Source organism: Spea bombifrons, chromosome 8 (assembly GCF_027358695.1).
Source record: "Spea bombifrons isolate aSpeBom1 chromosome 8, aSpeBom1.2.pri, whole genome shotgun sequence".
Taxonomy (NCBI): Eukaryota; Metazoa; Chordata; class Amphibia; order Anura; family Pelobatidae; genus Spea; species Spea bombifrons.
The window spans coordinates 36,472,052-36,493,544 of NC_071094.1; the positions used below are offsets into that span (position 1 = coordinate 36,472,052).

Genomic DNA, 21,493 nt, shown 5'->3' on the forward strand with positions numbered 1-21,493 from the left:
CAAATGAAATACAGCTTGTCTTCTCTATTGAATATTCCCCTATTTATTTGGCGACATCTGGTCATTTGGACCCTATGAACAAGAGTATTCTGCAAATCAATAATTTATATTTCCATAGCATCAGGGGAAACCAGAGCTCTTTTACAAACACTGAGATCACAGAGTGTATTTAGTTAAAGCTGAGTATACCGTGGGTGAAGCTCTGTTTACTTGTATTTGCAATGGCTAAACTTACATTTTTGTCTGCTCATAAATGTTCAGACAAAAAGAGACAATGATTCAGATGTCCCTATGTGCGTCTAGGACAGACTGTGACTCCATAAAGTCTATGAACAGTCTTCTCTGTGCCAGATGAGGTTCAATCGAGTGGGGGAAAAAACATTTACAAGTCAGAAAATGATTAAAAGAGATATTTTCAAAGAAGAACAACTCCTAAAATCCATTCATGGATATACACGAAGCCCTGTAAGCAAATGTTACAATGTGTGTAGAAATAGCAGAGAATATGCTTAAAACATTAAAAAAAAACCTTAATTACATAAATACGGCTATCAATAGGACACAGGATTGGGTAAAAAGTTAGTAAAGCCTTGCCCCCCAAACATATCTCAACAGCTACTCTTCCCGTCTATGCCAGGAGACCTTTATTAGGTTTAATTTAAAGAGCACCTGCCACTTTTTTCAAATCCTATGACTGAGAACATACCTTCCAACAGGCTGCCAATTCTGCTTTATGAGATTAATCTTTGAATTGAATGTCTCTGAAACAATTAAGCTGATTCACAAATAAAAAAAAACACAAGCTATTTCTAGTTTAAGTAATACTCAAAGCTATGAAGATGACAGTGCTCCTTTAATTACTACAGCTTGTAGCAGGCTAGTCGGATTTGCCTTTGTCTAAGCCTGTAAAACGAATGACTAATGTGTTGTGAGAACGTTTATAAGAATTGTTTCATAATACTAGAATTGTTTTTATAGCGCGACAAAGAGGGCTGGGTCTGCACGTCCGTAGGGTATTGTTTCTGGTGTACAAAACACATCCCGTATCTTGCTATTTTCTTCAATTTATAGATCTACATGGGGGGGGGGCAATGAACAGAGGCTGGGACCCAATTGTTGTATATACCCTCAAATGTGTTGTCCTTAGAGCGCCATGCCTAATCAGAATTCTACCAGCATTATTGGTCAAGTACTTGAGTATTTCTGTACATGGGAATGTGAAGTATGTGTCCTCCCCTTCAAGGGCCTTCACAAAAAAAAACAAGCGTATTAAAGTAAGTGCTTTATTCACTACAGAGGGAGTTGGCAGGAGAGTTGCTATTCCATCCTTTCTCAATGACTTCATAACATTATGAAGGGCCAACCATAGTAACCTTCTGTTCCAAGGACAGCTTGAATGGCTCTGTGTAAAATACTTAAATTCCACGAGAAGTCCCTCGAGAACAACCTCACTGACTGAGCTATGCATTATTTAGGGTCGGTTCAGCTGTTGTTGCAGATATGTTTACCAGGGATTGCCTCTAATAATGCATAAACACGTTGGATTGAATTAAAAACCACAGTTCTCCAGCTAACTCCTTTTTTAGTGAGTAAGCCCCTGGGGATAATGTTGTAAGTAAATGCTATAGATAAGGATACACTACTATTAGGTACCTATTGCATTATTCATGTCCTAATTATGATGAATGCATAGCACATCGGAAGCATATGGTAGACTTTATCTCAATGACTGATGGATTCTGCTGAATTCCTTTCTTATCAAAGGATAGATTGAAAACGCAAGTTACTGTCAACCAGCCAATGCCCGTCCGCTAACCAAACCACACATATACTTCATGTTTTCTGAGGTGGAAATGTACTTAGGGAACAGATTCCTGTGACTTGGAAAATGTACGTATATGTTCTATCCATAGAATGTCTGCCAAGAGTTAGTCATGGAAAGGTGAACTTCAGGCTCTCTGAATGATGTAATAAAGAAGCCAGACAGGGTTTCCCTACATTCTGTCTGTGGAGAGAGACAGCAAATTGTTTGGCACTTCATGTAACCATTAAAAGCAAAAAAATTACAATTCAAACTACAGCAAAAATGGAAATGTCAGCTGTTAAACGTAATGCGTGCATAAATATCAACGGTGTCTTTAATTAGTACGTAAGCAGACATTTTCACTAAAGTCTCCATAAAGTGATCACATTGGCCATGATTCCCAGGACACATATGGTTTTCTCATATTGCCAACCAGCCCAATGGGCTTGGGGAAGTAAGGGAAGTGGGCAAGAAAGTTGTCATGGCCAAATTCAGTTCCCCTGCCTGCAAAAAGCTGAAAATGGCCTGAGACAGCAGCATTAAACATTCCCAGGTAACTCACAGCAAGCTTCAGGCTGAAGGAGAGCAATAAATGCGCTCTGGTTTAATGACTTGCCTATTCTGCTCATTCCACAATTAAAAGAGCAGCGATGGCCCTTTTACGTAATTAAAAATTAAACCCTGTCCTTGCTGCAATCTAAGCAGAGCTGAAATCTGCACACTTATTGAAAAGCAGCACAGTTCTCAGTTATTATAAAAGCATTGCCAGCACCTGGACAGTTGGCAACAGGTAGACCATCAGGAACTTTCAATCTGCATTTTTAAGTTATGTTAACAGAAATGTTGATGAGGTGATACAGAGGCCCATCCCAGATTCAGGCACCACGCAGGTCTGATCTTCTAAAGCACCTTACCCACTCAACAGACAGTGATGCCAATCAAAGGCAGCCCTTGCCAGGTTGTCCCTAAAAAAACGGCTTGTCAGTCTTTTATCAATAAGAATGTTGGTTTCTCTGAATAATGTTAGCAGTATTCTGATTTAAAATTATAGACGCGCTAATTTTGTAAAAATATAAAAATCATGTTCCAATCATAAAAGATTAAAAAACTTGTTCCCTGACCGGGAATCGAACCCGGGCCGCGGCGGTGAGAGCGCCGAATCCTAACCACTAGACCACCAGGGAGACTTGTTTTTCCGGTGCTTCTGTGAATGCCATGTTTTACTGTCTGCACGTCCTTTGCTGCATTTTTCTGCATTTTTCTGCGCGTTTTCGGCGCAGCTGCACCACTTAAACACATTATATGAGTGCCAGAAATCTGTCAATCATAATTAATATTAAATAGCTAAACTAAAAAAGTAATTTTACTCACAGTGTTGTAATTATAAAATACCATCCATTAAAGAAAGAAATAAATAGATGTAGGAGGTCTTGGGACTTGTTTTTATTATTACAGCCGCGTTGGAATTCGTGAACGAAAAAGGTTTCCCTGACCGGGAATCGAACCCGGGCCGCGGCGGTGAGAGCGCCGAATCCTAACCACTAGACCACCAGGGAACCACGTGATCAGGGTTTATGGTGATGAAGTCATTTCTCACAGAAGGCTATGTACGGATGTTAGAATTGCCACTCAATAGCATGCCTATCCTTCAACTACCATCGTGTACTAAGTAATAAGAAAATATCAAATAGTGTGGACAGATATTTCCGCCCTCCGTTTTTAAGCAAACAAAGATTGTTTACCTAACTTGCTCTACAATGCACAAACAAAACAGAAAGAAGTGTAAAAGACTTCCCTGACCGGGAATCGAACCCGGGCCGCGGCGGTGAGAGCGCCGAATCCTAACCACTAGACCACCAGGGATGGGTGGGCGTGTTGCCTTCAGCGTTTTATACCTACTTCACAGTGTAGAAAGGTTTCAATGCCGATGGGTATGATATATGCTATCGGTGAACTTAGTTATTTGTGCTGTAATCTCAGTTACAATCTTGTAATTACAAACACCATCTTTTCCTATCAAATTTTAGATGAATATAACTCATGGGGTAATTCTATAAAAAGGGATAATTTTCACTAACTTCTATCTATACCATCCTTTAAGGTGGTAAAATAAGCAGAAATAAACAAAATGCTTCCCTGACCGGGAATCGAACCCGGGCCGCGGCGGTGAGAGCGCCGAATCCTAACCACTAGACCACCAGGGAGATGCTTGCTGCGCTCCTGGACAGTCGGTTGAATGGAACAGAAGTACTTTTTAACCGCTTATGTTCTTCAAAGTGTTACTGATAATTCTCCAGTGTGTATCCGGTATCCTAAAAGCACTGATATACCACAAAGCACGAACATGCTTACTCCAAGTAATATTGAATGTGGTACACATGTCTTTTTAGGGCTGCTGGGTTAATTAAGTATTGGGCTATTTTTATTCAGTTGTTTCAGGAGTATACAAATGAGCTTACCAAATGGATGATCACATTTATGCTCACGTATTAGGTATAACTATATAGACACACACACACACACACATATATATATATATATATATATATATACTGTTGACATATAAACAATGTGCTTTATTCAATAAATACAGGATTCCTCTTAAATAATATGTGCTCTTTCAGATTCCTGGTTTTGGAGTCGTCCATAAAGCAGTTCCAATTACTGCCCTCATGACTTTGAGGTTCAATAACAAAGAATCAGCTTTTCTGATGATGAACTACAGCTCACATTAGGGCAGTTTTTCCAGGGCAGGGCAAAATCCAAAAAAAGTTATCCTTCACTTTCTCCAGTTTCATTACCTCCCTTATTTTACCTCATACTTTTCCTAATCCCTTTTCATCACACAACATTTCACAACTCTTTTTTTTCAGATCTTCGTTGATATAAAACTCCCCTCAATTTTTTGCCCACAATACGCTGTATAGTTCTGTAGGGGCCCAATGTTAATTGCCCCCCCTGTTGCTTATGCCTGGGAATGCCGGTGGATACTCCATATCAGCAGCAGTAGTTCATCACAAAATCAAAAGCAATCGGAAAATAATAAAATAGGCAACCCCTTAAAAATAAGTAGCCATAAAAAGGTAGGTTTAAAATATTTGGGTACCAGAGATGTTACCAAGTACTCTGGAACTCAGAGCTATACCTCATTGAGCTCAGGTTAAAGGTTACACAGCTCATTAAGGAAGTTTCTGACAATCAGTGCAACGGTCAAGATAATTGGCATACATATGTGAACCCATAAAACCTGGTCAATGAGTATCTCTTTAGGGCTATAGTGTTCCATGCCTGTTTGTTTCAATGTTGTTTCTTAATTGTCCACTAAATACAGTTCTCTCTCTCTGCATCCAGCTGAGTGATCTCCCGAGGGCTGAGTAAATATGTATCGATGAAAGTGAAGATCTCATCAGATGTAGTAGGCTCCACATAACGTTCTCGATCAACACCATACTTGTCAATGAGAACCATGTTAAAATAGGACCGCGAAATGCGCAAGGCTTGTCTGTAGGGAAAATAATACATAATCATATAAGTATCTCAACCTGGAAACACAATATACTTTTTGTCTTTTTCACTTTCACATGGGATGTTTACATCATGTGACAGATGTGTGTTTGTGATTTTTTTAATTTAATATGATTAGCTTTGAAATGTATACCTTTGAAAGTCTATTCATGTATGCTAAATGATATAATATTTATATCACTAACAATATTACTATGTTTTATCCTGTAAATGCCTTAATATTTCAGTGTCTTTGAGAAATAAAACATTTTACTACCTTAATTGCTCAATGAGTTCTGGCGAGAGTTGCAGATTTCGTACACGACCCACTTCTCTTGGTGATTCTCCCACTAACTCAATCATAATCACATGACGCTGTTCCAAACCACATCTTGCATTCTGAGAATAAAAACATGCTATAATCGGTTCAGTTCCTCACACCTGCCACGAGTTGTATGTTGAATACATGACACATTGGCTTACAAGAGTATAGCGGCTGCTGTGTATTTTCTCTTCTTAATTTTCACTATACTAGAGCTAGTTAGGCTTACTGTTTCTACTCAGTCGTATTAAGTTCCATTGCCTGAGTAAATTACAGAAACCTTAATGGTTGATTTTGCTGTCGTGATGTTTGAAACTGCCTGGAAAAGTGAAGAATTTGCCACTTTGTGACCTAGAAAACTCGGATATCCCAAGCAGATATCTATGGCTGATCCTTTACTGAATCATACCCAGATAATCAACAATAGTCCACCGGGGAATTAGCTCAAATGGTAGAGCGCTCGCTTAGCATGCGAGAGGTAGCGGGATCGATGCCCGCATTCTCCACATACATGTTTTTTTTTTATTATTGATATATAACAGTATATATGTAGTGTGATGCAGATTGGTACCTATTTTATTGGGTGTTTGGGGGTAGCAGTGGATTTAATAGGGGGAAATACCCAATGGCATTGTTAAATAGGTCGTTACAGAACACTGATTTCAAGGGTTTGTACACGTCATCAAAAATGTACAGCTTGCACTTACCTGCAGGGCAGAGTTTTGAAGCCTATAATAGCGATCAGCAGAACTAGGGGCAGAGAGGATAAGGAGACGTTGCTTCTCAAAGAACTGGTCTAGGAAGCCTCCAGCTGAGTTCACATTGACATTTATTTGCATGGCTTCAAAAGAAAATAAATGTTATTCTTAGTACTGTTTTGAAACAGTAAAAATATTACTAACAACACCAAGCACACCGACACATAGCAGAACGTAACCAGAGGGCATGCGCACAGACCTATGTCAGGGCAGGAGTGTGCGTGTACTCACCTGTGCAGGTAGCAGGGGTTCCAGCCCAGTTCCGACTGAATAGACAAACTCTGGCAGAGGGTCCATGGCGTTCATATCCTCCCTCACAGTGATACTCACAGGTAGCACCGTAGTTATTTCCTGCAGAGCTACAGGTGATGTATCCATGAAGAGGTGGCGTAAGGATGGGGCATCGTCTCACTGAGGCATCAAACACAGCACATGGCTTAAGCTGTACACAGACGTACAAACCTTTTTCAGTTGCGCACATACAAGTATATATTCTCACCTTGCACTTTTACTGTAAATTTACAGCTTGCCCGGTTGTGGGCTCTGTCATATGCAGTGTATCGGATTATATGTTCCCCTTCTGGGAGCTCCGACCCTGGATCTGGACCTCTGAGAGTTACTCTGGAGTGAAAAAAAGAGAATAATGATTATATGTATTTTACATATTAACTGTTCAAATTCCAAAGTGGAGGGGTTTTCCATCATCTTTTCCCCACCACTAATGGTGTATGTGCACCAAGCAGTAAGCTATCATCTGATCTCATAAGTCCCATTAAGAATGAGGCAGCTGTCCATGAGTTTTAAGTCTGTCAAACACAACGTACATTTGCTCCAAGGGCTCCATGTATAAAGTGCACAGAGGCAAAAAGGTGATCCCTTGCAGTGGTGGCAGCACCACAAGATTTCTGAGGGAACAGCAAGGCTCTGGGCTTGTCTGATGGGTGTAGAACATTGTTTAATAATGCCCCTGCTACCCCCCTTAATTTTAAGTGGATGGGTTTTCCATCACCTTTACCCTACCACAATATATGCTGTTTGTGCTCCACCCTTTAAGCACTGAAGATGATAAATTTGATTAACAACCGAAAGATTATCCCCTATAGAAGCGATTGCGAGAAGTAATAATGTAACACTTAACATTTTCAGAAATGTAGCCAAATGTACTCCAGGTAAGTACACAATAAAACAGAGGCTTGAAGTGGGTTATAGAGATGTAAAGGTGAATTAAACCTTACCTATGTGATTTATTAACTAAAATAAAGAGGATACAATTGAAATGTTAAACTCTTAAACTCTTTGATTTCTAAGTGTTAGTTTTTTTCATACATACATATTTATTAGGCCAAGGGATGGACTGCTATTGAGTAATATCCTGCAGCACAACATACCTTGTGATAACACCATCAGCTGAATCCTTGACCATAGGTTTTCCCCAGTAGACCACAGCAGTCAGTTTCTCTGGTTCGGCAATCTTCACCCGGTCGGTAGGGCACTGGATCTTTGGAGGGTCCACATCTAATGGAAAAATATCAGAAAATTCATAAGACCCATGCATTTTATAGAAGTGCATTTTTTCCTATGAACCAGTGCAATAATATCACATGCGCTCTCAACCCAATTTGTGTCTGCTGGTCATCGGGCAACTTTTGGCCCAAGCGCAAAGCCTAGCCAAGGCCCAGGAAAATAGTCATCAATCAAATGAATTCGATTCTGTTCTAAATACCATATCCGCAAGTATAAAGTCTTTTTTTAAGTATCTTATCTACTACTAGATAAAGATAGCACTGTGATGACAATCTCTATACTTTGACTTTCAGCTTAGGTGCTCAGTGACCAAGCAGAGCATGTTTTGAGAAAGTTTGCTAAAGACTTTTCTTCTAACAGTTATTATGCCTCGAAGTTCTTACAGATCTTAACTGACCACTTGACCTGCTGCCTTTGTCTGAATACACCATGCTGCATACTACAGCCAATATTTAGGTTTTTGTGTTCTGTATTGCCTATCCTTTTCGGTATTTCTTTTTTCCCTTTTCCAGCACATTTTTGTTGTTAAAAAATAGCTTGTATCTGGAACACAAACTCTTTAGAAATAATGCCCTAAAGGGTGGTGAAGACCGAGCCGCACCTGTAAAAAGGGGTTATCAATCATGCAATTCAGGGTAAAATGTGTACTTACTGCCCCCGGCTCTAAAGGTCAATCACAATTGTTGACATTCTAAATATATCATAATACTGATAGCAAATATAATGCAGTGAGTAAATGGGTGTGTAAAGTATAGGCCTGAAAATTTACCTACACAGACAGGCTCTCCACCACTCCACAGGCCATCTTCCATACAGATCCGACTACGGTCTCCCTCTATCTGGTAGCCTTGGGCACAAGAGTAATCACAGCGGGAACCCTCATAAACACCAGCTGCACACTGGTAAGAGCCATGAGGCAGTGAGGGCAGGACATGGCACTGAATCCCTGGAAATCAAATAAAAAACCTGTGATAATATTAAGCATTGAATAAAAAAATGCAGAACCCGAGATGTAACAGCACAGAAGGCAGAGTGTTTTACTTCCATTTCAGCTATGGTAGACATCACTCATGTTTACCACATTACAGATACTGGCCTACTGGCTTTTTACTTGTCATTGAACTGTAATTCATCTGTCCAAAACCTGATTGCCCATATGGATTGCAGAATTGTAGTTAAGTTACAGACACCTAAGCAATATTTACTGGCTCCCCACTAAATGCAGCTTCACCAGAGACAAAGGGTTTCACCTGAGCACCATAATTTGTAAAACTTCTACCAAGAAAGAGGGTGGGACTGGTGATGACGTCGCTGGCACTTTAAGGCCAGCAGCTGCCTGATAATGCAATAGTGGCCAATGACTGTAAATGTGTGTGGCTCTGTTGGACATTGGCCTGGAATGAATGATGGCTTTTTAGGCCTGTCAAGAAATACTATGTAATGCTAAGTACCAATTACCACCTGTGACTAGAGGAAAGAAATCCAAGCAGAAGTTCACAGGAAGGGTAATAATTTGCAACTGTTGGTTAAAGCTCATGTTCCCATTGTTCTGTATTGCGTTTTCTTATTGGCTGGTGCCCATAAGTGATGACCACAAAAATGTAAGCTAGGATCAGCCACTGTTCTAGAAGCAGAATGATCTGTTAGTCTTGCTGTTTTTCGGAAAACGAATTTGTTTAAGTTCACCACCTATCTATACTTACTTCTACAGTATGCAAACCCAGACCAGCGCCGACTTGGTAAGCACTGTACTGAGCTCTGTCCAATGAGTCGGAAACCCTGATCACATGACAAGCGGCATCGGGTCCCCAAGGTGCTACGGTAACCCCCTCCCCGGGGGGAATAGCAAGCGGCTTCTCCATCCTGTAACTTGAGGTCATAGCACCAACGAGGAGCTGGAGGAAATACAAAGCATTCACAGTCGTTATATTATAAATACTTGGCTTTGAAATATAGCAGAAGTCATTCTTTTTAAGCAGGCTACTGTAATACCCCAAATGGGCAGATTCGAGGTTCATGTCCCATTAGTGTCATGTCAGAGAATGTACCCATTATATTATCATGTTCTCAGATTACTTTAATCACAGGTGATTTTTCCATGAGTCAAAGAAAGTCCATCATGTTGAATCATTTTGTCCCAGTGTATTAACCATTTACTATTTCCAGGGTATTATATTGCAAAAGGACCAATTACTACATGTTACTACTGGTAAAGGCAGGTAGAGAACTTTCTTCCCTAAGGGACAAAAAAATCTACCAACCCAAATAGATGTGTTCTCTAATTAGGCAACATCAACATTATTGGCCAATACAGATAATTCATCCTCATGTTTCTTTAGCTTTACAGATTAGAAAATCAATTAGCGTGTTTGTAAATGTAAATTAGAAACAAAATATAAAAGATAACAATAATAATACGGGTTTACCTCTATAATCCAGTAAAGGACCAGAAGGACGGGCTTCAACATACACTTCATTGTTATAGCTCTCATCAACTGGGTATCCTGAGCCTAGCAGGAGACACAATAAAATTATACAGTAACACTTAGTGGCTATATATATATATATGGTTACTAAAAGGAATGATATATAAATTTAAACCCTTATTAGCAATTGTAGTGTTAATAATGTTGTATCATCCACAATGAGATTTCTTATACATGAAGAATCTGAAGGTAGATAAGAATCACTCGATCACAGTCTAAGATAAAGATATATGGGGAGAATGCAGGCATTGGTCAGTACTGTACAGGGGTTATTATTTATTGTATTATATAGTGCCATTATACTCTGTAGCGCTGTACAATGGGTAGACAGAACATAACAAGTTGTATATAGCACAATAATTTGACCTACAGAAACAACAGGTAAGGAAGACCCTGCTCAAAGGAATTTATAATCTAGAGGGTTCACTAATCTAGAGGGTTTTACTAAAATCTACGTTTTAGCTGTTGCATTAGTATTAAGATCAACTAAGTTTTTCTTGATTAGACCCATTAAGGTATTATAAAATTTCCATTTAAATATTAACCAAAATTGACCCATGGAGAATGCGGGCATCGATCCCGCTACCTCTCGCATGCTAAGCGAGCGCTCTACCATTTGAGCTAATTCCCCTCGATTGTGCCTTCTGCTATAGGATACAGCCCATTGAGATTCTCATCAGCACACTCTGCTACTCCAGCATTAAAGCGTAGGGTGCGGCCGCGCATATCCAGTCATTGGCCGCTATTGCATTATCAGGCGGCTGCTGGCCTTAAAGTGTCCTGTCATCACCAGCCCAGACCTCTTTCTTGATAAACTTCTATGCTTCAGTTTTACAAATTATGGCACCTTAATTCCCCTTACTGGTGTCCTGTGTTATAGAATACAGCCTATTAAAATTCTGGACAGCAGTACCAAACAGGTTTTGCCACATCTTTTTACTAAAAAAATATAAATTTTTGCAGTTGCAGCAATGGTGAGATCTACTGAGAAAGACAATTTTAGTTTTTTTTTTTTTGGTTAGGCCCATTAATTTATTCACCAAAACACACATTTGGAGAATGCGGGCATCGATCCCGCTACCTCTCGCATGCTAAGCGAGCGCTCTACCATTTGAGCTAATTCCCCTTCATTGGGGCCTTTGTTACAGAATAAAGCTTATTGTTCTGGACAGCAGTACAAAACAGGTTTTGCCACATCCTTTTACTAAAAAAATATACATTTTTGCAGTTGCTGCAATGGTGAGATTTACTGAGAAAGACAATTTTAGTTTTTTTTTCGGTTAGGCCCATTAATTTATTAACCAAAAGACGCATTTGGAGAATGCGGGCATCGATCCCGCTACCTCTCGCATGCTAAGCGAGCGCTCTACCATTTGAGCTAATTCCCCACTAGTTATACTGCTGCTACAACACAGATAACATATTTATCACACCTTAAGCAACTATGTCTTACAAGACTGGTCATTTTTTTAAAAGTCTACATATATTCAAAACAATACATCTCACTTCCCTCCATGCAACAAATTCTGGACAGGAATTCCTGTAGCCTGCAAGCCATAGCTTTATATTGTAGTATCGTTATATCATGTTGTATTTTGTTTTGCAATTATTATATTATTCTGCTTGAAAAACAATCTAAATAACAATCGGACATTCAACAAAAAGACACAAAATACATTTTAATAATCTGGTACAGAGACATGCATATAGTCAGATACAATGTTAGACTGAAGATGACTCAGTGGGCCTGGCACTTTAAGGCACTATCAAGTGACATAAGGGCAGCTGCTGGCTGGATAAGCCTGCCTGTACATGGTTTTATACTCATGCAGAGTGCAGCCCCACAGCCAGGGCCACACACTACAGAACCCAATCTGCTGCTGGCTGGAGCAGTAAGTAGGGGGCGCTACTGGTCAGTGGCACAATGTACATTTGCCTGGTAAACCAGATGACCAGTGTGGGCCTGTTGGTAGAAGATTCTAAAGAGTATGTTGGGACTTTGGGGCTCAGGGAGGGAAGCCCCTGTTAATGCCATGGGACTTGAATCTGAGCAGTAAGTTTGTATCCAGCTGCGCCAAAAAGGCACAGCTGTTTTGAGGCCTTTTGTCGCTTTTGTAATAAGAGAGTCCTTGCATGTCATGCAAAGTCTTATAAGAACCATAACGTGTACAGAGGGAAGGCATTTGTGGTATTCCACGATTGTTAGAGAAAGTATGAACACAGCTTGGGCTAAATAATGGCATTCCAGAGCTTTGAAATCATTTATGCATTAAATTATGAGGGAGGACCATGTTATGAGTGTTTGTGGGCGTCCAGCCAAGCACATCTTGCATATCTTCATAGCTTGCTGTTGCTAAGATGTCTGCACTGTGGTTTAATAACTACCTTCAAATGGAATAATTCATAGGAAACACACTTACTGGAGGAAACATGTGAAAGTGACCATGTACACACTTATATACAGTATATAGTTTATACATAGCTATCTACTGACCAAATATGCCAGCCAAATCAGCACACACTTGGCTTAGATTCTCCAAAGACGGTCACCACACAGGAAAACATTAGTTATGAGGTATGAACAAGGCAACAGCATGTGTTGAGTAATATAGGGCCTTATTCACTCAGTTTGATGTTTGCAAGATCGTTTGCACTTTTAACTCATTGACTTCATTATGCATTAAGAAGTGTCAAGCTTAATACATTTTTCCAACAAGAATAACCTGTCTGGCCATGTTTATGGTAGTGTTGGATACATAAAAGCCAACCAAGCTCCTCTTAAAGTCTGGTCCTACAAACTCACCACCAAACACCTACTGTAATGAACAAATGCCTCAGAAGCCAATGAGGGAAATTGTAACCATATCTGCACAGCTGGTTACTATATTAAGGAAATGTCTCTGTGCTAGTACGCTTTATGCATATGGAGCCCCACAAATAGAAAAAACTGGAACATTTTAAAGCTTTATAGCTTTCAGGCTCCCAAAATTAAGTTTGTAAGTGTAGCAAAAATATCGCTATGTTATGGTCTTTCATTCCACGAACTACCTAATATTTATAATAAAATCCATTTGTAGAGTAGCTACTCAACAAGAGAATAATAGAAACATCCCCAGGCGGTCTGCCAGTAAAGTGACTAACATGAGTTTAAGCAGAACTTTTAATTACATTCCAAAGCCAGATAAAATAAGGGACAGGGTGTTATTCCATTCGTCAAGCACGTAGATACTATAAAATCTCATAGTCCTATATATGATTTTGTCAACACTTCAACACTTTTGCAATGTTGGGTCTAATTGCAGAGCAAAAATCCAGAAAAGTATTCACATGCCATTGTGAAAAGGCAACAAATAAATACAAGCTTGGTGCATTTGGAAAAGATTACAACTTGCTTCAATGGTATAGTTTTACAGGTAATATACTCTGCTTTTTTTGAGCTATTTCCTCAAACCATGGTAGACCTGTTGGGTTTCTTTCCCACCCACTAAAACCCCAAGACTTCCAGGGTTTAGAAGACAAATGCTTGGTAAGATGTATTTAACTTCTGGAAAGGCAATTTCAGGAACGCTGGCTATGCTAGAGGACCACTGGCATGTACTGTAAATAGTGTTTGATGAACCTGTCCAGCATTTATTATATTTATATATTTATATCCAAAGATATAGAATTAAAAAACACAGTCCTTCTTTGTTTCAAAAAATGGGTAACGTGTCTTCTGACGGGTGTGTGTGTCTGGTGGGGCTTAGTTGAACCTCTTATTAATTAGGTCCATGGTCTGAATGAATGTCTACCTCTAGTACAAGTGAGTAGGCTGACCAGTGGCTCAACTCATGCCGAGCTGGGAACAAGAGCAGCCTAACACCAGCCTTCCCGTCTATCTAGAAAGCTATGGAGTAACTGATTAACATTCCAGAGGTGACGGTTTCTTGTCTGTACCTGAGGACACCTGGTGGAGGCCTGATCAATAACAGTGAAGGGAAAATGCTAATGTCTGAACATGTTAAAAACGACCGTGGCCCTCATGGTGACTTGGGCATGTGAACTGCATTCCTATAATTCTAAATTACTTTAAACGCAGCAACACAGTTACAGAGAGATATCTAAAAGCATTGCAATCTGTTGCTCAAGGGTTCTGACATCTGTTTTCCAAAGTAGAATGACTCATTGAATGGAAATAATTGTAAAAACATTACTTTTGTTTCTTGAATAAAAGCCACATAAAGCGGTTCATTTATAACCTCATCTCCCAAGACGCTAGGGCTTAAAGGAATGTACAACTCATGTTTAACACGTCTAAGTACCATTTCTGAGAGAAAGACGACAGAATGACACATACGGAAAAAAAGACAACCACAGGAAGACAACTTAACCCGCTCATAACTTTTACTATCTTAACAGTTAACACATCCTTCATTTTCCCTTTATTGCTAACAATCATAGGTACGGAAAAGAAAAAATGAGAAAACCAAGTAATTTTAATGATGGATTTATAGTAAATAATTAACTAAGCAGACAAGCTATTAGTGGAAGAAACAAAATACTGTATAATGTATAGTGTGTGTAATATTTTCCGGATATCATTTCATTTTAATACAACTGGTTCAACTTGCATGGGATACCTTATTATTATAAATAACAGATCACAGATAATGGCTCTGCTTTGATTAAAAGGACTCTCCAGTGCCCCATGCAGCCTCATCAATGAAGAATGCACATTAAGGTATTGTGTAATATGTAATATGCATTCTTCAAGCTGTTACAATAAAACATATTAACCTTTAAGAGAAGCTTCAGCTCCAGAGTTCAGCTGAACGCATCTCTTGCAAGCCTACGGCCAGGGGAACAAGGAAAGAAGCAAATGCACATGGGGTTCCGCAGAATCCCTCCATGAATTTGAAACGTGGACCACAAGAAAATATAAAGGAGACATTCCGTCAACATAAGAATTAAAGTGCTTATGACAACTGGCATGTCTCTTTAATATAATCAGATTTGGTGTGTGTTGATGGCAGTAGAGCGGGAGCATCCCAGATCATTACTGTACCCACCACTGGTTTGACAAATGGCGTAGAGTTTATCAGCAAATCACTGTGTTAAACCACTATAAATCTATACTATATCCGCTACCCCAAATCCACGAGTCCTGCATGCTTTTAATACTAATTCCTTCTGCGTCCCAATTTTAGAAGTTCTCTGAGAAGCATCCAGAAATAAGTCAAATGACATTAGGTGAGAAAACATCAAGCTGATTCAACAAAAAAATTCTTAAAAATGGAAAGTAAAACAAAAAAAGCAGTTTTTACCTTCATAATACAGAGATGTTCCCAGTCTGGTGAAAGCAAGCAGTAAAAGAGGTATTGATTGTTCCATAGCAGGTAGAACACTGACTGGCCTTAATTCCAGGAATATTCCGAGTCTTCTCGGCAGGCAGCACAATCTGCAGGGAGGAAATGAATGTTGCAGCTGAATGGAGACAGTGAGTATTTTGTGTATTCTACCAATGGAAACAAATATACTTAATGAAAAAAACTGTTCCTTTTAAGTGGATCTGACATATTTTAGATTTTTGTCTTACTAAATTGGCCATCAGGAAATTACTAAATGTGTGTTTTTATTTTTAATTATATCGGGTATGTTCTAGACATTATTTAACAACAGTAGAAATGTACCTTGCTTGGCCTTCTGTGGCCAATATTAAATAATGTTCCATGTACCTGCGTGGCTGGCCCAGGGCTGTATCTGCTCTAAAGAAGATGTGAATTTGGAACCCATCAGCTAACTCCTAGAACTACCTTAAAGATCAAAAATATCAATATAACCGGACGCCCTGAGCAGTTCTTCTATGGAATTACACAATTGCTGGCTCTGCTCACCTGTCCTGAGCTCACCTCTGATCTTCCTCTGAGAAAGAGCTCTCTAGTGACCTGTTCATTAACAGAAATGTACAAAGAACCAGACGTCCTCCTCCGAGGCATGGAATTCACTGACGAGAGAGGTGGTGCTATCAAATTTAATAGGTGCCTTCAACAAGGGCCTGGATATTTTTCTTAGAAAAACGGTCAGCTTCTGTACTGGCTAATAAAACAGATTTAGTGGGAATGCCTTGCGGGAATAATTATTACAAAAGAGATTGAAGGTTAAGGAAACTGTGGGCTGCCGGTGACATGTTTCATTATTTTCATTATGCTTTTACATAGGACTTTATAGCACTATACAGTAAATTACTATTCTTACAAGTGTTGTGGTGTGGTATTAGGGAAATTGAGAGTTAGACGATGTGTTTTTTTAAGCATTCCCATCCCTGGAGTTGACAAGAAATAGGCATGCAAAAGATCCAAATAACATACAAACGACATTCATTGTAACATGGCTGACCCGCATCTCGTGATTGCAATTGACATAATTTGCTTTGAACAAATGTTTCACCTTCCTATGAAATGCCTACATATGGTTTGCTTGTTGAGTAATTGTTTCATTGAGTTACATTTTAACAAATGTGGTGGATTAGCAAATGTGTTGTAGAATTTATTGATCTAAACGTAGTATAGGATGTTCTCAGACCATATTTTGGTCACTAAACACTAACATTCGAACAATCGTTTGGCCAATAAGGTTGGTTAGTTGTAGAGTCTGAGCTTCAGTTGTTCATGACTTATGTTCTTGCCATGATACCATTGTGTGCTGAATCAATTTCACCCAGGGTGCTAGACTTTCAACATCACCCCAGCCTTTCCGACCACAGAGGAGGAGAAACTGGTATTCAACAATCTTGCCTAATAGTTTGGTTTAGATGGCAGATGGAGAAACAGAAGATGTTCTGCCTTTTAAAGGTCTATAATTAGGAGTAATTATGGTTTTGACCAAAATAATTCTATTTTACTGAGCAAACATACATTACTTGACATTGGAATAAAAATAAATGACCAAAAACAGGATGGCTCCACAAAACAATGGGAGTCATCAAGCTTTCTTTGAGTTTGAGAGGCCTTATGATTGCAACTACCTGATATAAATTATTGTTTTAAGATGACATGTTAAATCAATAACTTTGGGTGTTTTTAAAGTGAAAAAAAGAGGTTAAAAAAATAGTTCCTGACACATCTCCACTGCTGTCTTTATTAAAGTTCACAAGGACCTTTTTTTGCCAATGTAATACTTATTATGAGTTGACTGACCAGAGGTTGAGTCAGATCTTCAAGAAAGATTGCAAGTAGACCTTAGAAAATGAAATAGTTCCTAGCTCGGATTGTTGGTCATTGGCAGTCCAGATTTTAAAATAATAATAAAATAAGAAACACTTAACCCAATGGGTTCATAGTTCAGACACATATAGCAAAAAAACTCAAAACTCAATACTCCTGCAACTAAATTAATCAGTGAAAACTTTCTATAGTTTGGGTGTTTTGTTCGTCAGTGTAATTACTGCACTTTACTTTTTAGAATCTTCTCATAGCATGGGTGGATGCCTTACAAAGGCAGGTTGGACAATCGACAACAATCATACATATATTTCATTTAATCTGTAAATGGATTTACATGGGTTTAGCCAGTTTATATAACTATAAAAAGGAGGATTTAAGGAAACCAACAGATCCTTTTTACGCCTCACAATAACATCGCCCACCGCAGTTACTTGTATTTTATTTTTCGTGCATTCTAAGCTTATCTACTTTTTAGGTATCATAATTTGAGGGTTCAAAAGTACATTCTGCTCGTTCCATAAGAGAAGTGCAAGAAAACACAAGAATAAAGCCATATCGTTTTTTTTGAATATAGGCTTGAGAAATTAAACCAGAGAATAAACTAAATGTCAGAATAAATGTGTTGCGGTAATTGTGAGGATCGGTTATGTCCAACAGATGTCACTACGGCTTTTGAATTATAGTAGGAAATGATAATTGAGATTTTTTGAACTGTCATATCACACCGAACGTGCAGCTATACATTAAATTCCATGCAATGCTTCTTACCGAGTCCTTTGAAGACGATAATCTCCTTAGTAACGCGCGGAACGGGATTAAATACGTTTTATAAGGATCCAGCTGCTGTAGCCCAGATGTTCAGACGTCTGAATACTGCCAGGCGACTTCTGATGAATAGAAGGGGAGAGGGAAGGTTTAGGGGCGGAGGAGGAAAAAGGCTTGCATTTGCCAAACAGCAGCTTGGCTTTTTTCATTTGGGTGATATAGCAACTTATTTTTGTAAGAAGTTGTGCTCAGTTTATTAACTCTTTGCTTACTCATCCGAGCAAATGTTTCAAAAAATGTAGGTTAGCTTTTATGTATATTTCGCAAAGTGGTAGGTTTCTGGGGACCGTCTCTGGAAGTCCAGGAGAGCTGGCAAGTATGGGGACTTAAATGGGGTAGTAAACCTTAATGTGGCAAACAGAATAGCAAACAGATGGGGTCCATGAATATAACAGCCAAACCTACAGCTTCTGCTGCATATTTAATTGAAATACAAGGAGCATTTTCTTGGAGGGAATTGTGGCAAAATGTGACAGATTTCACATAGATTTCTCCTGTCTCTTCCTTTGCCTCACACGACTCTTACAAAGGCAGCCACAACTGCCAAGGAGAAGCAGTAATTTTACATCATGGAAGGAAAAGCAATATGGAGGAATAATGCAGAAAAGTAAGATGGCCGCCCCTACGCTATACATATAAGCAAAGCAGGCTCGTACACACTAGTGTTTAAAAGGCACACAATTAGTATGACAGTCATAGCTGGAAACTTCCAGAGCTGGTACATCTAAGAGCTCCCCATCTACTACTTCTTATAGGAGACAGACTGTCATTAGGCCTGTGACTAGCCATTCTTCTGCAGTTCTAGAGTTGTAGCTTCTCCATAAACTAAGTTATTTTTTTCAGGGTTGCAGAATGCTTATTAAAGTAGGTATACAGTACATTGGGCACTATTTCTTGTGGAATATGTTTATGTAATCCTATTTAACATGTACCGTATTTGCCCGAATATAGGCTGCACCCCCCCCCACTTTAAGTCTTTAAAGTGGGGGTGTGGCCTATGATCGGGGTTTAGCACAGGGGTGCGCAATTCGTATCGCCCCATGCCCCAGGAATGCAGTTCCGGGCGCCGGGCTGGTGTTTTTTTCTTTTCTTTGTAATTTAGCCCTGCTGCTGGCAAGCAGCAGGGTTAGGATCCAGATCCCCTGTAGCGCTGCAGGGGAACTGGATCCAACTCTCCGGCAGCCGTTGGACGTCTGCGTGATGTGCATAAACAACCTCCGCTGCCGGCACTTCCGCCGGGGCTTCTATGGTGGAGCACCGGCATGACATAACCTTCCGGTGCTCCAGCATAGAAGCTGCGACTGCAGCGATGCGCATAGACAACCTCTGCTGCCAGTACTTCCGCCGGCGCTTCTCTGTCACACCCACCTGCCGGCCCTGCTAGACACCAGGTAGTGTGCATTGGTAAATCAGGAGGGGGCGTGGCATATCTAGGGAGCAGAGTGGCACTTCTAGGGAGTAGTGTGGCATTTCTAGGGAACATATTGGCATATCCGGGGGGAAGATTGTCAATTCTAGGGGGCAGATTGGCATATCTGGGGGGGGCAGAGTGGCATATCTGGGGGGGGCAAAGTGTAACATATCAGGTGGACAGAGAGGCATATCCATAAGTAAGGTGCATTATGAATTAAGAGGGGACCTTAAATGGCTATTGGTTTTCTGTTTGTATATAACATATGCTGACTAACTGCATAATAGATACCAAAAATGTTAAAATACATGTATTCCTGTGTTAGGTAAAATACTATTTTACTATTCCACTAATGTCTATTTTTTCTTTAAAAAAATTTTTTCTTTAAAATAGCACCAACTTTTAGGGTGCGGTATATAATCGGGTGCGGCCTATATTCGATCCAATACAGTATTGTGCATGTACCAAAGCAAGTTGTCAGGATGGCCGAGTGGTCTAAGGCGCCAGACTCAAGAGGCAGTCTCTTCCCATAACTTGGGTGTTCTGGTCTCCGAATGGAGGCGTGGGTTCAAATCCCACTTCTGACACAGCTTTTTTGTGACATCTTCATTTCTCTGACAGAGAAAGAATGAAGTTTTGGTGCTCCAGCAATACTCAATTGTCTTAATTGTCAGCTGCGCCCAGGGCACAACAGCATTTTCAGTTAACATTACTCCCATCTTAGAGCAACATTTGTCCTTTTAATCACCCAGTTTCCTCCCTTACTATATCCACTCCTCTCTTACCCATCATTAAACAGATAGTAAATGGGAAAAACTAAAACCATGCTTTATGTTTGACAAGTATTTACCTCACTGCAGACTCTGGATAATTGCATAGTCCCCATACAACTGTACTATTCAAAGGTGGTACTGAAAAAATAATATTAAGTTCCTAGCCTGACACCATTGAAACATCACGCACCCCAAGATTTCAGGTGTCCAAACTAAGACATCTTCATTGGGGTGCATGGCTATTGACAGGCAGGTTTAGGGCTGTAGCCAGGACCAGAGGCAACTAAATCATCCCTCATTAGGTAGTGAGATCAAACACCAGCATATGATGTCATATCCCAATTCAGAGGTCAGGTGTGAGCTGTGGTTGAAGCCTGTGCTGCAACAATTGAATTTGCTGTTCTGTGGGCTGGTCAGGGGAAATCACAGGATCTGCTCAATCAGCCCTTGATCCCCACTGACTGAAAATCAGGACCTGTAGAAAACAAAACACCTGGGAGATATTAACCGCTGTTATTGTTATAAAATGTTTAGCGTTATACCTGAAATTGAAGCTTCTATAGGATATATGACCATTGTCATACGATTTCCTTAAAGCTATATTTGTTCTTATATTTTCCTTTTATGGTACATTCTGTATATATGGTAAGGAAAATAATAGGACAGAAGAAATAAAGCAATTCCAATAATGCCAGCGAAAATAAAACATTGTCAGAAGTGGGATTTGAACCCACGCCTCCATTCGGAGACCAGAACACCCATGTGCATGGAAGAGCGCAACTCTTGAGTCTGGCGCCTTAGACCGCTCGGCCATCCTGACAACTGTTTATACCAGGGTAGATGACTCCAGAACAATACTGGGAAGCTATCCCCATCTTCCTACA

At 39.8% G+C, this 21,493-nt stretch overlaps 1 protein-coding gene and 10 non-coding genes across 11 annotated transcripts; 2 read left to right on the top strand and 9 right to left on the bottom strand.

The window, feature by feature from the left end:
- Positions 1–2,916: 2,916 nt before the first annotated feature.
- TRNAE-CUC (transfer RNA glutamic acid (anticodon CUC)) lies at positions 2,917–2,988 on the bottom strand. The gene has a single exon. It is a non-coding gene; the product is annotated as a tRNA-Glu (tRNA).
- Positions 2,989–3,288: 300 nt separating this feature from the next.
- Positions 3,289–3,360, bottom strand: TRNAE-CUC (transfer RNA glutamic acid (anticodon CUC)). The gene has a single exon. It is a non-coding gene; the product is annotated as a tRNA-Glu (tRNA).
- A 235-nt stretch (positions 3,361–3,595) lies between these two features.
- On the bottom strand, positions 3,596–3,667 carry TRNAE-CUC (transfer RNA glutamic acid (anticodon CUC)). Its single transcript has one exon. It is a non-coding gene; the product is annotated as a tRNA-Glu (tRNA).
- Positions 3,668–3,936: 269 nt separating this feature from the next.
- On the bottom strand, positions 3,937–4,008 carry TRNAE-CUC (transfer RNA glutamic acid (anticodon CUC)). Its single transcript has one exon. It is a non-coding gene; the product is annotated as a tRNA-Glu (tRNA).
- A 1,025-nt stretch (positions 4,009–5,033) lies between these two features.
- SRPX2 (sushi repeat containing protein X-linked 2) lies at positions 5,034–18,460 on the bottom strand. The gene is made up of 11 exons (XM_053473762.1): positions 18,369–18,460; positions 15,702–15,835; positions 10,339–10,422; positions 9,616–9,807; positions 8,682–8,858; positions 7,777–7,903; positions 6,888–7,009; positions 6,620–6,799; positions 6,338–6,471; positions 5,586–5,707; positions 5,034–5,306 (listed from the first exon to the last, which is right to left on the bottom strand). The coding sequence occupies exons 2-11, from the start codon at positions 15,766–15,768 to the stop codon at positions 5,126–5,128; spliced, it is 1,386 nt and encodes a 461-aa protein (XP_053329737.1). The 5' UTR covers positions 15,769–15,835; positions 18,369–18,460; the 3' UTR covers positions 5,034–5,125.
- Positions 6,064–6,136, top strand: TRNAA-AGC (transfer RNA alanine (anticodon AGC)). Its single transcript has one exon. It is a non-coding gene; the product is annotated as a tRNA-Ala (tRNA).
- Positions 10,957–11,029, bottom strand: TRNAA-AGC (transfer RNA alanine (anticodon AGC)). The gene has a single exon. It is a non-coding gene; the product is annotated as a tRNA-Ala (tRNA).
- On the bottom strand, positions 11,452–11,524 carry TRNAA-AGC (transfer RNA alanine (anticodon AGC)). The gene has a single exon. It is a non-coding gene; the product is annotated as a tRNA-Ala (tRNA).
- Positions 11,714–11,786, bottom strand: TRNAA-AGC (transfer RNA alanine (anticodon AGC)). The gene has a single exon. It is a non-coding gene; the product is annotated as a tRNA-Ala (tRNA).
- A 1,852-nt stretch (positions 18,461–20,312) lies between the features above and the next one.
- On the top strand, positions 20,313–20,423 carry TRNAL-CAA (transfer RNA leucine (anticodon CAA)). The gene is made up of 2 exons: positions 20,313–20,350; positions 20,378–20,423. It is a non-coding gene; the product is annotated as a tRNA-Leu (tRNA).
- An 895-nt stretch (positions 20,424–21,318) lies between these two features.
- TRNAL-CAA (transfer RNA leucine (anticodon CAA)) lies at positions 21,319–21,429 on the bottom strand. Its single transcript has 2 exons — positions 21,392–21,429; positions 21,319–21,364 (listed from the first exon to the last, which is right to left on the bottom strand). It is a non-coding gene; the product is annotated as a tRNA-Leu (tRNA).
- Between the last annotated feature and the right edge of the window lie 64 nt (positions 21,430–21,493).